The sequence below is a fragment of the Protopterus annectens genome, chromosome 4.part0 (genome assembly GCF_019279795.1).
Source record: "Protopterus annectens isolate FY-2018-M chromosome 4.part0, PAN1.0, whole genome shotgun sequence".
Taxonomy (NCBI): domain Eukaryota; kingdom Metazoa; phylum Chordata; order Ceratodontiformes; family Protopteridae; genus Protopterus; species Protopterus annectens.
In genome coordinates, this window is record NC_056733.1 from 559506867 (window position 1) to 559524190 (window position 17324).

The 17324-nt window shown below is 37.7% G+C and overlaps 1 protein-coding gene across 1 annotated transcript in view; it reads right to left on the bottom strand.

Moving 5' to 3' along the window:
- The window catches only part of SGSM1 (small G protein signaling modulator 1), a 1353076-nt gene that overhangs the window by 943407 nt on the left and 392345 nt on the right, over window positions 1-17324 (bottom strand). Inside the window, exon 2 of the mRNA XM_044068489.1 lies at window positions 1754-1916. Within this exon, the coding sequence (XP_043924424.1) occupies window positions 1754-1916 (163 nt within the window). The remainder of the gene's footprint in view (window positions 1-1753; window positions 1917-17324) is intronic.

The following is a 17324-nucleotide window of genomic DNA, read 5'->3' on the forward strand; positions in this document are numbered from 1 at the left end:
TGTTTCATTGTACCACCTCACACCTCTCCACATATTCCACAGCACACTCTTTTGATAGCCAATAAGTTACATATTTCCATCATTAGCAGATTGCAGCATACACTTAACAGAGATACACTGGCTCATAATTCATCCTTTGTTAATTTTTCAAAGACATGTTTGTAAGTTACATATTTAACACAATGCCATATATTTTGTCTAGGCTACAAGTCATCTTTGTCCATAATAAAGTGGCTAAATAATTTCTTCTTTACTTATTTCAACTGACAGTTAACGTATGTGCAGTGCCTAGTGCTTAGCTAACATATGGAAATGTACCACTGAAAGTACACTAATTTTGCAATTTCAAATCTATTTACATAATAAGTAAAAGTATAAAATCCAAGACCCGAATCAAGTAACCAGAGAAAAAAGGTATATCTATATAAATATATAAACTCTGGTAAAACATGGCAGATACAACCATAAAATTAATTTATTATAGTAAGCACTTTCGCGGTTATCCACACCGCTTCATCAGACTACAAATCACAATTTCAAATCACATGTTAAATAGAAATATAGAACCAATCATAAAATAGTATCAATTAATATTTAAAGCGTCAATAGTCATTAAAAACATGTCAACAAAGATCTATATATTACATATACATACAAATTATATGTGAAAACTATGTATAATATATATATATATATATAAAAAGAAAGATATATATAGAAAAATGTGTATATAAAAATAACAAAAAATGTATATATAAAAAATGAAGGCTATTTGAATAAACCTTATACTATATAACTTAATGTTTGAGTGCTCGTGCCTTTAAAAAAGTAGAGACATTAAAAATAAAAAGGTTGAAAGTGCTTTAGCGAACCATGTCACTAAGGAAGGTAATGGACATAACTTTAAATTTTTTGTCTTAGAAATTATATACGACAATATAAGAGGAGGTGATTTAAAAAATTTGACAGAAGCAAATGAACAGAAATGGATACTGTATTTTAATGATGATAAACCCCGGGGTTGAACAAAAAGATGTCTTTGAAGCCTTGTCTTTGTTGACATGTTTTTAATGACTATTGACACTTTAAATATTAATTGATGTGGGTCTACTTTATGTGCTCGAAGTCCGAGAATATCGAATATGATATTCTCGACACAAGTCCACTGAAAGTGCAAAACATCGAAAATGTAAACGGAAATCTCCTTAGGTGGAGATTTCCATTTACTTCAATGTAGTGCGATCTCGGAGTTGGTATATTTAAGTAGTGGGGGGTGTGGGGGGCGCAGCACCCCATGTGCGGGGTGCAGGGGTGCCTGATCCCCTGCCTATACTAGTTGAAATTTTTTTTTGTGTGTATTTTTTCTTTGGACTTCGATTGTTTAATAGTTCAATGCATACGGTTCGATCCATATGCATTCGAGCTATTAAACTTTTGAGGTCCTAAAGTAGACCCAATTGATGCTATTTTATGACTGGGTCTATATTTCTATTTAACATGTGATTTGAAATTGTGATTTGTAGTCTGATGAAGCAGTGTGGATAACCGCGAAAGTGCTTACTATAATAAATTCGATTTACATAATACCTTACTATTTAAACATCAGATGTGAACACTTTTTTTTTTTACCTTGGAGTTTTATTTGTCTTTCCCAGAAAAGAGCTGTAAGCAGTCTAGCTTAAATGGTCAACAATTGCAATCAATCAATGACTCAAATAAGGGTAAACGTGATACATAGACAGACGATTATCACCTGCTCTCAATAAGTTGTTCCAAATCTTGAACTTTCCTTGATAGTTCTTCTGCTGCAGGCAAGCTCTTTCCTACTTTCATAAAAAGAGCAGCGATCTTGTTACTGCGCAGGAATCCAGCAGCTCGACGCTTTAGTCCATGTAACACACAGGCCTCAACAGCCGCTGTTAAAACAAACAAAAAAAAAGATGGAATCAGAAGAGCAAGGTTATGAACTGCAAATACATTTATTTTACTGCTACACCATGGGTGCATTATGCATCTGGTCTAACAATTCTTACGTTCTCTTGCCCAAGCTCCAACAAAGCTCAGTCACTGGGGTCTAACACCTTCTTATTGGCTTTGGGGAGTCATCCCTACCCTCAATTCACAGATCTATGTTGCTTCTAATATATCTTTAATAACACTGGCTGCAATCTTACTGTCATCTCCTCCACTTCAAAAGAATAGCAGGTGCTCCTATATAACAATGTTTGCTCCTGAAATGAGAAGTGCATTATTTGTCAAACTGCAGGTGGAATTTTCTACAAGAAATCCTCATCCATATGCTGTGCTCCTCTCATGTATAACACTTTGGGAGTCTAGAAAGCACACAGTCTCGCACTGAAAAATACTAGATAAAAGGGAACTTGTTTGGTTCACAGAAGGCCTACACCCCACAAATCCTGGGCTATAATGGCCAATAGAATAAGCATCCAATACTGTAACATTACTGCATCCCATTTTTCTGAGCTGTAGAATCTTGCACTTGATTACAATTGAGGAGGTACAGGGGTCAATCCATAAAGGGTATGGATGAAAGGGAATGAAGTCAACTAAAGAAAAAAAAATAATTTTTCCGTACTGTAACTGTTTGCAATGCTCTTTTGAACATACTACCTCTAACAATCATGCTTTTCAAAAGTCTGCCTTTAAAAAACAACATATATCAATAAATAAATAAAAATCACTCCATTTTTTAAATTTTGACTGTTAAGCTGCATGCAACAACGTGCAGTAATATTAGGAGGTGTTACTCTGTCACTACTATGCTCCTATTTTGAGATGTTAGGTATGAGGTATGTGCTCAATACCTGTAACAAGAAACAGTCCAAATTTTTACTGAACCACAAAAATAAATGTTAGTAATCCCTCCCAAAACCCACATTCATTCAGCCAACCTTTCCTCTACTCATAATTATAATCTGCAAGTGAAAAAGCCCATCCACATATAAACACTGAAAGTAGAACATATGACATGTACAGAAACAGCCATTTCTTATGCCGTGGTGGTACGGCGGTAGCGTTGTTACCTCACAGCAAGAGGTTCTCCCGCTCGATTCTTGGCTTGGCTTGGGAGTGCCTTCTGTGTTGAGTCTGCATGTCCTCCCCCGTGGTTGGGTAGCCTTCGAAAGACATGCGTGCATAAATGGGCGTGCCTTCGTTGAAGGTTGGGGTAGGGCGTCGAGCTGGCACCTCAGCATTTCGTAAAAATCTACTGCCAATCATTAGTGGACCGGAGTTCCGCTGTGGCGACCTATTACCGGGAAAAAGCCGAAAGACAAACAACAACATTCCACTTACTATTATACACTACAAACACAATGCACAGTTATCATAGACAAATGACACCTCTTCTAGTACTGCAAGACTATCAAAACTATACACAGATATAGATGTTGCCTTATCAGTTGGGTTTCTACAATAATTTAATCTTCAAGATCTTACAGTCCTTTGCTTTATTAAACAGTTACTGCTACCTGAATTAAACAATTTTCTCTGGGTCTTTCTCTTAACCTCATGACCACTGTATCTTCATAAACATGAATTCTGATAATTTTTCTTCCATACATAAATTAAATCCATCTTTCATTTTCTTTGTTTAAGACCAAAGTCTAGAAGCCCCAAGATTGATTAGCTTCAAGTGTGAAGATTTTTTTATTATCTTATGGTTTTATTTTCAAAGTCTTTCCACAGAAACAGCTGTAAGCCCAGTGGGACCTAAATGATCAACAACTGCAATCAATCACTGAATCAATAAAGGGTAAATGTGGCATACAGAAAAAAAATGATCACCTGTTCTCAATAAACTGCTCCGAATCCTGAACTTTCATTAAAATATTTTCTGCAGCAAGCAAGCTCTTTCCTACTTTCATAAGGTGGCAAGCATGCCCATCCTGGGAGGCAGGGGGAAGTCCAGGGCTGTTAGATACCAATGTCATTTAGAGGAGGGGCAGTAATCCATGTGGTGGTCTGAATGGGTAGGGATTCAGCCACCTAGCCAGTTCAGTGGTAGCCCTCGGTGTGAGTGCACAGGAGAATATACCTGCACTGGGGAAGGCAACATAGTCACAGTGATGATGTGAGTCATCAAACTCCCAATCCAGAGAAGGGGTTACGTCCAAATAATCTTTATTGGCAAGATGCCAGAGAGGATGCAAACCACTAGTGAGCTGCCTGTATGATGTACTCCCATTCCAAGACAGGAACATCCTTGATGGAGAATGAATGGGCATGGCTGATATGGGGAGATGACAGTCAACAGGCAGAAAGAGAAAAAGCACATAGGGAAAAAATCTGCACTAAATGCCCAACAATAAAAAACATACATACAAGATAATAAATAAAACAACTGTTAAGCAGAAAAAAAAAATAAAGAACTTGGGAATAAGTCCCCCATCGCAAAAAAAAAAAAAAAACAGTCCTACTTAAACACAAGTAGAAACAAACAATTAAAAATAAAATACAACCGGACTCAATACCTTCCCAAGGAAAGAAGACAGCAGCAGATCTACACACCAAAAGTACAAAGCACCAACATTTCAGTAAAGCCACCTATAGATATGTGTGTCCGAACAGCTTTAAGCTAATCAAACCAGCAGGTTGAGCTCCGAGCTTAACATAGATCTCAAGAGATTTCTATTTTACAAAATGCTGCAAAAGATTCTCTTGTACAAACAAAACCAAACACAGTGTCTCTTGGTTCTTCTTTAAATGAGATTCCCCTTTACTGTATGACCTTTTCAAAAATTGTGTGATTCCTTAAAAACTCTTGTGCGAGAGGCTCATGGGATATATGTAAATGCACCCATTGAGGACATCGTGTATTTAAGGTATGAGGATCTCAAATACACTATCCTGTTATTAGAGCCCCAAGGGTGTAAAAGGTTGAACTGGAGATCATGGTCAGGAAATTCATGTTTTTAAGAGTGTTTATGGAATCACACAGCAAAAAACCCTAGCCTGACCAGTTTTTTCTTGTAGTTTTTAGAGACTGGTTTACCTATGTGACTTGTTTTAGTTTTTTAGCAGGGATTTTTACAGACACCCTTATGGTAATAGACATCAGCTGGGTTCAAGTTTGCAATCTTAATTCCTCAGTGTAACAAGTGTGCTCACCTGACTTCTGAAAAGATCGCACAATAAAGAAGCAAGAGTCACTGTGTCTTTTTTTTTTTTTGATTGTACAGGAGAATCTTTTGCAGCATTTTGAAAAATAAAAATGTCTTTAAGATCTTTGTTAAGCTCGGAGCTCAACCTGCTGGTTTGATTACCTTTAAGCTATTCAGACACTCATTTAATTGGTTTGGTTGCATCAGTATAAGATACATGCAAGGGAGGTACTGCTCTGACCATAGGAGCTTCCAGGTGCTAAAGCTATCTATAGCCAATAAAATGAATATTTAACAAAAAATACACAAAATGCAAAGCATACATGAAAATATCAGACAAAACTTCCCCTAAATTCAAAACTATAAAACTACAAATGAAAGCCAGAATAAAATAACTAAATAACTAAATAAATAACATAAAATAACATACACTGCCCTAAAGAAATCTTTGTTTTACATCATGCTATTATAACTCCTTTTGTTTTTTTTCACTCTCTAGATTCCCCCTTTTTCTTCTTATTTTACTTCACCTATCAAAGCTCTTTTTTATTTTTCTCAATTTCTCCTTCCTTTCTCTTTCTTATCTTCTTATATCCCCACCTTCATATCCCTTAACTGTCCCCTCCTTTTTCCCTTAGTAGTACTGTCTCTATAAATTTGCATATATTCTCTTCTCTTCTTACTGTACTTAAATATTCCTTTGACTAACCCTCATCTTCCCTACATTGATGCAATTTCTTAAGGCCTTGTTGTTGTTGTTGTGTCTTTCAGCTTTTCCCAGTTAGGGGTCGCCACAGTGGAACTCCAGTCTGCTAATGATTGGCAGTATATTTTTACGTGCCAAGTTGCCGGCCCTGACACACAACCTTCAACAAAGGTATGCCGATTCACGCATGTTTCCACACAGAAGACGCTCTAGCTGAGAATCAAACAGGACATTGTCTTACTGTGAAGCGACAACACTACCGCAGCACCACCACCAAGGCCTTGTATATAGCATATATTGTTTTGTTTACAGATAACCTTTTTATTTAAAACAAATAGGCTGCATGTAATATTCTACTTCATTTTGGAGTTATCACTGTATTTGACTGTCGGCATTACTTCTCTGAATGTACTATAATATTTACTACTATTTCAATGTCACAATTGCTACTTTGCTAAAAATCACTTTTTCTGTGGAGCTTTTCTCCCTAAGCTGTTGAAAATGGGCTTATGGTCAGTCACACTTTCCTGGTAAACAAATGTCAAATATATAAAATAAAGAAAAAAGTATTCCACCGTCTGATGTCATCATGATAAAAGTCACCACCTCACAATGAACAGACTGTCCCACCTCAACCTCATATCTGCCTGATCAGTCACCATCTCCAAAAGGATGCTCCATGCAAAGAAGCAAATAAATAACAGCAGTACTCCAAAAACGCACTACCTAATAGGCACCACTCTGTAGCTCAGAAGACAAATGACAATATACTGTCATCATTATGAATTGAAACACCCCACCTAAGCACATAATAAGCACTGCTCATCCTCCTGGTGCAAGTGAATGGCATCCTACCCCAAAAAAGTAAACTAAAACCTAAAATAATATTCCCAACCCATCTGCACCATCTACACTGATATATATCCGTAAATACTCATTTATAAAAAAAGAAGCACTTCTTACATTTTAAACCCACATCAAAACTACTGATCACAACCAAAGAAAAAATCCTGTAAAAATGGCAACAAAAAGTAAAGGCCACTGACAAAACTGATTTCACATAACTTAAGAACTCCTCATAATATTCTACCCAAAATTTGGTCATGAATGGACACTTAACATTAATAAATTCCATACAGCTAAAAACAGAAAAAAATGTTTATACCTTTAAAATAAAATAAAAACTGCTAAAACAGGTATGCTAGGATATCACAAATTCAAAATTCAGACTGCAGGCGAGGACTAGAACTCCATAATGCCTGCCAGTAAAAAGTCAAACCATTTCCAAAATGTGAGAGACAGCCACCTTCTTTTGATAATATTCTACATTACTAGTATTAGTAACCAAGTTTAACATCATCTATAAAGGAGTTGAAGGAAATTTATTGTGTCCTGTAAGCAGTCAGATATGGGCATATAATACATTGTAATGTAATTCCAAAAATACAAAGCACCAACACTCTCCAATAAAGACTGCATGCTAGCATTAATGACCTGACAGAGGAAAGAGTTAATGTGGCAGGAAGCAGGGCAAGGAGGTGAAAAAGAAATGTCAGGAGAGGGAGACGGAGGTAGCATTCTCAGATGTCAGCACAACGAGGAGAGGATTGGGGAGTATAATGAGGAGAGAATTCAGGAGGATAATGAGGAGAGGATTCAGCAGGATAATGAAGAGAAGATTCAGCAGTATGATGAGGACAGGATTCAGGAGTATAATGAGAAGATGATCCAGGAGTATAAGATTCAGGAGTAGAATGAGAAGAGGATTCTGGAGTATAATGAGGAGAGGATTTGGGAGTATAATGAGGAGAGGATTCAGGAGGATAATGAGTAGAGGATTCAGCAGGATAATGAGGAGGGGATTCAGCAGTATAATGAGGAGAGGATTCATGACTAAAAGATTCAAGAGTATAATGAGAAGAGGATTCTGGAGTATAATGAGGACAGGACTTGGGAGTATAATTAGGAGAGGATTCGGGAGTATAATGAGGAGAGGATTCGGGAGTATAAGATTCAGGAATGTAATGAGGAGAGGATTTGGGAGTATAAGATTCAGGAGTATAATGAGAAGAGGATTTGGGAGTATAACGAGGAGAGGATTTGGGAGTATAATGAGGAGAGGATTCAGGAGGATAATGAGTAGAGGATTCGGCAGGATAATGAGGAGGGGATTCAGCAGTATAATGAGGAGAGGATTCAGGACTAAAAGATTCAGGAGTATAATGAGAAGAGGATTCTGGAGTATAATGAGGACAGGACTTGGGAGTATAATTAGGAGAGGATTCGGGAGTATAGTGAGGAGAGGATTCGGGAGTATAAGATTCAGGAGTATAATGAGAAGAGGATTTGGGAGTATAATGAGGAGAGGATTTGGGAGTATAATGAGTGGCTGTGGCATTGTATAAGAGAGGAAGAACTATAAATGGTAAGAGCACAGAGAGACATTTAGCAGGGAAACCAGATATGTGCAAGGTAGAGGGCCTATCCTAGCCCAGAAAGCACAGCAGTGTTTTGTGCTATGTTGGGAAGGTACACATCACTGATCATATTCTTAAACTATGTTGGAAGGAGTAACAAATGTGGAAGTCTGGGGAGAGTAGTTGTTTAAGCAGCAGACAGTAGGCAAAAAGCCATGTAGAACATAAAAGTGGAAAAATCAAGCATGACTTGGACAGTGATTGAGTTCTCTTGCACTGCAATGCAAGCAACCTGGCTATGAAGATGGGTAGCTGCAAGTAATGATGCAAGAGAGGAGGGTGGACATTGCTGGTATTGTATAAACATGGGCCAATGACAAGAGAGGCTGGATATGAAGGTCTACTCATAGGTTTGTCAAGAATAACAGAGACTGGAGCTGATGAGGATATAGTCATCTATATAAACAAAAGAATCAAATGTGAAATCAGTGAGAAGGAAGGACACTAATTCAAGAATGGAACAAGGGTACAGCCAGGGTTAGAAGCTAGGTTATCTGCCCTGTCATTAGGGTGTATGAAGGGAGTGGACAGAGCTGCTGGACTATTACCATTCATCATTCACCAGAGGAAAGTTATAAGGATAAGAGAATTGAGGAGAGAATTAAGGAATGTGGTAGGAGAAAAGGGGTAATACTCATGGGGAATCTGAATCTGATAGATGCACACTAGGACACTGAGTTCTTGGGTAGACCATGAGTGGTTTAGCCAGTTGGTGCAAGGCTCTGCCTGAAAGGACAGAATATCATGTGTGCTCTAACCCAATTAATTAATTTGACAGTTAAAGAAAGTAGGTAGGGAAAGAATAAAAAGAAAAAGATGATGGTTTGGAATTTTGGAAGAGTGGATTACAGTTTACTGTGAAAGTTAGGAGATTGGAAGCAAAGAGAGAGTAAGCAAGTTATGGTAATGAGTCAACTCCATTCTATGTACAAGTGTGCAAAGAACAAGCAAAAATTTAAAAAAGAAAGAAGGCCAATCTGGCTACATAGGAGTATACAATTAACAAGTAGTAGGGTAAAGACAGGGCCTAAAGAGACAGAAAGGAGCCTGGCGATGTAGTGTGGAAAAGGCACAAGACATAAGAAAATATCAACAAGGCTGGTAAGGCAACAATGTTTGCAGTTGAAAGGGAGTTAGCAGGCATTATCAAGAAGGGGAACAAGGGCTTTCTTTCTGTACAAGGCAGAAAGAAGGAAGGGAGGAACAGAACTGGCTAGGCTGAGCAAGGATAGTAGGAAGGTCAAAGAATACTAAGAAAAGACTGGTGAAAGAACACAGGACTTAATACTTTACTCCAGTCTTCACAAAGTAAAGCAACAGGAGGGTGGTTGATGGAAGTGAGGCAAGACAGAATCTGAAAAACAGTGGACACACCAAGAAGAGAGAGAGAGAGGAGGTTCAGACAAATAAGCTGTCCTTAAGGAGGAGAAGTTATACCAGATGATCTGCTTGTTAGAGTTTTTAGAAATTTGCCAAGTTTGGTTGCAGACCCCTTGGCAATAACTTTCAACAGATCACTCTGGCTAGTGAAGAAATGCCAGAGGAATGGAAGATGGTAACTGAGATACCCTTGTACAAGAGGGGGCAGAAATCATTCAGGATGCCACACCTGTGTTAAGCAGGGGCATGAGAAAGTCACATGGGGAATCTAGACAAAAAGGCTGGTAACTTTTGTGGAACACAGCAATCTCCAGGACAGTAACCAGCATGGTGTCATGGCCAGAAAGAGCTGCCAATCAAATGTGATCTAGCATTATTTTTAGTTATTTAACTTTGTTTACTGGGTAGGGCACTAATCAGCAATGACCAATGTCAGGCTCTGCCTGGTTCGTGGGAAAACAACCCTTAAAAAGAATATAATTCATATAAAGCAGTGAAGACAAGTGTCACAATCAATAAAATACATTAAGTACAAAGAGTAGTAAATATAATACAATATATACACGTACACACAGTATAAAGGGAAGAATGGGGTTGGAAATAAAGAAGAAGGTAACGGTGCACAAGAGGAGAGGACGGCAGCAATCTTGAAGTATATGTACATATACAGTTTTAACACCAACAGAAAGAGAGAATGTACTAGAATGATGCTTGTATAAATTTTTTTTAGGTTATATGGGCAGAGTTGGGCATTTACACTTGCTCTGAACACTTACTTGAAATTGAGATATTTGAGCCTTTCATTTATCCAGATTGAAAGCTCATGCCAAAGTTCTTTGGCTGGGGTTGGTAGAGTGGAATTTGTTTTGAGGAGTTTGGAGTGTTCTCCCTCAGAAAGACTGGCTCCTGTGGCTGTAGGAAGTAGTTACATGAATAGGTTTAGAGGAAAAAGTGTAGGGTTGTCTGGATGCAGTTTAAAAATTAGGGGGCCTAGTAAGAGGTTGTCTTTTTGCTTTATGGACAGCTACTTAGATTTTTCAGTAGAGTTGAGAGTGGTTTATTTTTAGGGTGAATCAATGTACCTGCTGGACAGAGTTTGTTGGGTTCTGGAATTTTTCTTCGAAGCATTGGTAGTATTTCATTTTGGCAAATCATATTATTGGATTACAGGAAAATTTTCCGAGGAAATAGCATTGAACTTAGTCAACCTGGACTTGAGCAAAAACTTTGATTTGATCTTACACAGCAAGATGATAGAAAAACTGGAGTTGTTGTTGGGTAGAATCAAAACCAATAAGTAGATAGCTGCAAGGTTGAATAGCAGGGGACAGAGGGCTTTGGTTAGAGGGACAATGTGTCCAAATAGGAAACTGACCAGTGCAGTGCCATAGGAGGATGTCTAGGTCAGTACTTTAAGTGCATTTATCTTAAGCATATTTGCGGGAGTAGAGAAAAGGATCTCCCCATTTGCTGATGAATCAAAGACATTTGCAGTAGCAGAGGATCAGAGAAGGATCTAGCAAAGGATGGAGAAAGATTGAGCAAGTAGGCAGAAAGATGGCAGGTTAAATTCATTGCAAACAAATGCAAAGGACTGGACTTAAGCCACAGGTGCGAAGTATCAGTTATGGGAGATGGGTGGAACCGATAGCAATAGAGGAAGAAAAGGACATGGTAGTGTTGATCACCCCTGGAATGTACCGCATGGAAGCAGAGTGAGATTGCAATGGCAGCACCAAACACAAGGATGGGATATGTCTTCAAGGGGACAGATTTCAGAAGTAGATAAATAATGTTTCCACTTAACAGGGCCTTGGTCAGACCACACATTCAAAATTGCATGCACTTCAGGAAGCCAGGCAAGGTGAAGGAAATCATGCTGCTGGAAAGAGTTCAGAGGAAAGCTAGCAGAAAGATCATTGTGATGGGAGGAAAGGGATATGCTCTTCTCAATTGTGTCCAGGGGTCAAATGATACTAGTACATAAGATCATGCCAGGGAGGTGTGAAAGAATGCTAGAGGAGTTCTAATGGTGATAGAAAAGGGAAAAAATTATAAATTTTCTAAACTACTTGTCTTGGTGTTTATCATCACAGTAGTAAACTAAACACTTATCTGTCATTGGCACCAGTCTCCAGTTTATCCCGTGGGATCACCAAGAATTTCTATGCAAGATGACAGATACAATCCTTCAAGCGTGGCCTGGATCTGCCATGGGAGGCTCTTCCAAGCAGCTGCACCTGGTACAAACCCCTGCATGGTACCAATGGGCACACTCAAAAATGCCCATATCACATCAAATGACTCCTCTAAACATGGAGGAGCAATTAATGCATTTCAAGACATTCCTGGATAGCTGATCTCCTCATACAGACTTAGACAGTCAGCCAAGGTACCCTATGAAGGAACCTCACTTCTGATGCTTTTATCATGAGGAAGGTTGGCATAATGGTTAAAGATATTTGCATTATAGACACAAGGTGTGGGGTTTGATTCTCACATGGGTTAACTGGCTAGGCTTAAACTGGCCCACAAGGGCAGTTAGCCTAGTACTAATCTATAAATCTAAGAAGCTATGAATCTGCCACTACCCACAGCATATGACTATTTATGAGAATGGCAGTGCAAACTAATCAGTAAACTCAGGGTTTACTGTTAAGTTTTTGCTTCACCATTACAGTGCACTACACAGCAGCAAAAGTACTCTTACACCAATCAGCTGGTCAGTCTCCTAAACCCCACCTCCACGATTTATGGAGGATACCTCAACATATTACTGTATATGAATGACCTCTCACCACCAGAGAACAGAGGATGTCATGGGATAATGACCTTATAATATCTGAAGGTTTTATAAGTCCTCCTGATTCTGAGAGTTAAGCTGCCAGTAACTATATGGTCCTGGCAGGGTCACCTTTGGCATATAGTTCTGAGAGAAGAGGAACAGAAAAGCATGACACAGAACACACTCCATGAAAGGTTAGTTGGAAAATATAAATCTCAGCTAGTGCGAAGATAGAGGGACCCACACCTGGAGTCAGGCTTAGGAGTGGTGCTCACCAACTGCCACATGCTATCTATCTGGACCCCCAAAAAAGTAGTATAAGCTACCAGGAGGTGAAGGCTTGGGATCAACTGCATTGCCAATCAAGTGCTATGCAGGCGAAGGATGAAGTAAGCTGGAATAAATCCTAGATACTGAACATAGATCACATGTGTTTGTACACTCCTGTTCATGGCTTGAACCATATTATTATAGTGAATGCAGATTACATGTAATGGTTAATTTTTATTTTATACTGAAAATTATTAAAACAATCAAGTCCACACATCTCATCTTGTAAAATGTTCAAGCCATGCTGTTTGTAACCTGGACACTGTTTAATAACCGGCTTACTAGTCTACAATTTTAATAATATCAGACTTGCTTTTATTTTTGCACACCAATTAGACAACAGCTCTCTTCCATTCATAAGGCATCTCCATTTTGTTAAAGGGCAAGCCAAGGAGAAGTGTCAGAAGACGAGAAAGTTTTTTACTAACATCTTTTAAGGTCATGTTACTTATCAGATTTAATCAAGGTGTCTTGCTGACATTAACAAAGTCAAAGAAAACCTAAAAACTCTGTACTTAGTTCTTTTAAGTTTGTCTTGTTTATTAGGTCCAAGCCAGGGGGTCTTGCTGACATTAACAGAAGCAATGACAGAAATGGTCCCTGAAATGCCCAATTCCATTTAGAGCCACGCACGATTATCCCATCAGTACTAGTTCAATCAATATAAAACAGACTTTCGTTAGTGGTTTGTGAAATATTAGTTACCTCAGTATTGCTGTAAGGAAAGCAAGAAGACATTTTTTTTAATTAACTCTGACAGATCTAACATACAAAAATGTATTTTATTAATTATCCTTAGTTTTGCATGTTAGTCTGAATTCAAAATTCTTGCTGAAATGTGCTTCCTGAGTTTGTATAATCAGTTCATGTTATTATTTTTTTTATGCTATATGAATAATCTATTTTTGGCTCTTGACAGCCCTGTTTTAGAAACCACAATGTTTTTAAATACTTAATACTCATTTCTATTTCATCCCAGGCAGATAAAGTGTTATTTGTCAAATTAGCTTTCCAGTCCTATGAAGTCAGATGGTTTCTAGTTCTAATTAAGTTGCATCACACTTTGTATTTAAGGGGAATGAGCTGTATATTTCTGGTTGATTTTTAATAGACTATATTACAACCACAAGCATATAAAGGGTGGCAAAGTAACAGTGGAAGCAGACCATATCACTGGAGCAATACTAATAATATTTAGATTTTCACTACCTCCAGTTGGTGAATTCACAATTTGAATTAAGCTTCCTCGTATGTAAATGCAGGTTTTTTGTTTATATTGTATTAACAACAGAGCAGGATGGGATTTTCCGTTAGTTAGCATTCGACCTTTACTATTAAGCAAATGTAGAGTTAAAGTAAAAGGGATGTGAGGGATGAAGCCCACCATGCATATGCTCAAGGAGGAATAGCTCCCCCTACAGAAAACATGCTACTGGTTGATTTTCTTTAAGTTTGGTGAAATTGCATTTTACATGTTATGTTTGACCATTTGATTACAAAAGATTGATGTGTGCTGAACCAGCAGGCTGATCTTTCAAGACTACTCTTATACATATATGTGCATGTGTGTGTGTGTGTGTGTGTGTGTGTGTGTGTGTGTGTGTGTGTGTGTGTGTGTGTGTGTGTGTGTGTGTGTGTGTGTGTGTGTGTGTGTGTGTGTGTGTGTGTGTGTGTGTGTGTGTGTGTGTGTGTGTGTGTGTGTGTGTGTGCAACACATGTATATGTGTCTTTTTGCAGATAATATACTTTTCATATATTTATGTGTGTGCCTGCATGTGTTTGGGTATTTCCTTCACTTTCTAGCAGTTTTCCTCTTACCTCATAACTTAGCATTTCTAAGCATCTATTTTTTAAAATAGTAACATTATTTTAGCTTTATCATCCTATTTCTTGCAAATTTTCTTAATGCTATTTGTGTTTTCCTAGTATACAGCTAATATGCATTTCTTAAACCATGTCTGTTATATCTTATTTGTGTAGTCTTTGTATTTTGTTGTAATAGTCTTAGCAATTTGAATTAACTTCTTTTAAACACTCTTTAATGCTCTTCTGTTTGATCCTTAAATATAGCCTTCTAGTTAACACCATTTATAAAAACCATTAGCATTTGTAAATAAGCCATCTACAGTTTTCCTGCAGTTTCTCATTAACTGTATCTAATGCCCTCTTATCATTATTCACTGATTCTAATGCCCCTCTTGTCATTATTCTCTGCATCTAATACTAATGGTGCCATTATTTACTGCATCTAATGCCCCCTTTTCATTATTCACTGCATCTAATGCCCCTCTTGTCATTATTCCCACCATCTAATGCCCCTCTTGTAATTAATCACTGCATCTAATACTAATGCTGTCATTATTCACTGCATCTAATGCCCCTCTTGTCATTATTCACTGCATCTAATACTAATGGTGTCATTATTTACTATATCTAATGCTCCCTTGCCATTATTCACTGCATCTAATGCCCCTATTGCCATCCCCAGAGACTACCCCAACTCTGGAACAGGCTCCCCATCCAAGTGTAGCAGAGTTCCTCCCTAACCTAACTAACTGTAACTTGGACAATTGGATGGGGAGCAGGAAATTCATCCCTGGTTTGACACCTATGGCTCTAACAGACACAGGCAGCCTGTAAATAGTTCACTTCCCAGACCCTACCTTGTAACTGATTCATCTACCAAGCCCCTGCTTACACTTATCAAGGTATGATAACTTGTCAGAGATTCGGGATGCATATCTAGGCTTAAAAAGGCTCCTGTGGTTGTTAGCCTAGTAAAAACTTCTGAAACTATTATTCACTGTATCTAATGCTCATCTTGTCATTAGTCACTGTATCTAATGCCTCTCTTGTCACTACTCACTGCATCTAATGCTCATCTTGTCACTATTTACTACACCTAATGTGACCCATCATTATTCACTGTATCTAAAACCTCTCTTGTCATTATTCACTGCATTTAGTGTTTATCTTGTCATTCATTATTCACTGTATCAAATGCCCCATTTGTCATTTTTGACTGTATCTAATGACCGCACTGTCATTATTCACAATACCCAATGCTCTTCTTGCTATTACTCATTGCATCTAATGTTTGTCTTATCATTACTCACTGCATATAATGCTCATATTTTCATTATTCACTGTATTTAAAGTTTCTTTTGACATTATTCACTACATTTAATACTCATGAGAGTATCCACTGCAGCTAATGCTCATCTTGTCATTATTCACTGCATCTGATGGCCATCTTTTCATTATTTATTACATCTAATACCCCTCATCATTATTCACTGCATCTAATGCTCATCTTGTCATTATTCACTGCATCTAATGCCCATCTTGTCATTATTTATTACATCTAATACCCCCATCATTATTCTCTGCATATAATGTTCATCTTGTCATTATGCACTGCATCCAGTGCTTATCTTGTCATTATTCACTGCATCTAATGCTCCTCTTATCATTATTCACTGCATCTAATGCTCATCTTATCATTATTCACTGCATCTAATGCCCATCCTGTCATTATGCACTGCATCCAGTGCTTATATTGTCATTATTCACTGCATCTAATGCTCCTCTTGTCATTATTCACTGCATCTAATGCTCATCTTATCATTATTCACTGCATCTAATGCCCATCTTGTCATTATGCACTGCATCCAATGCTTATCTTGTCATGATTCACTGTATCTAATGCTCCTCTTGTCATTATTCACTACATCTAATGCCCATCTTGTCATTATTTATTACATCTAATGCTCCTGTCATTATTCACTGCATTTAATGCTCATGTTGTTAGTATTCACTGTGTCTAATGCTCATCTTGTCATTATTCACTGCATCTAATGCTCCTCTTGTCATTATTCACTGCATCTAATGCTCATCTTATCATTATTCACTGCATCTAATGCCCATCTTGTCATTATTTATTATATCTAATACCCCTCGTCATTATTCACTGCATATAATGCCCATCTTGTCATTATTTATTATATCTAATACCCCTCGTCATTATTCACTGCATATAATGCCCATCTTGTCATTATGCCCTGCATCCAGTGCTTATCTTGTCATTATTCACTGTATCTAATGCTCCTGTCATTATTCACTACATCTAATGCCCATCTTGTCATTATTTATTACATCTAATGCTCCTATCATTATTCACTGCATTTAATGCTCATGTTGTTAGTATTCACTCTGTCTAATGCTCATCTTGTCATTATTCACTGCATCTAATGCTCCTCTTGTCATTATTCACTGCATCTAATGCTCATCTTATCATTATTCACTGCATCTAATGCCCATCTTGTCATTATTTATTACATCTAATACCCCTCATCATTATTCTCTGCATATAATGCCCATCTTGTCATTATGCACTGCATCCAGTGCTTATCTTGTCATTATTCACTGTATCTAATGCTCCTGTCATTATTCACTACATCTAATGCCCATCATGTCATTATTTATTACATCTAATACCCATCTTGTCATTATTTATTACATCT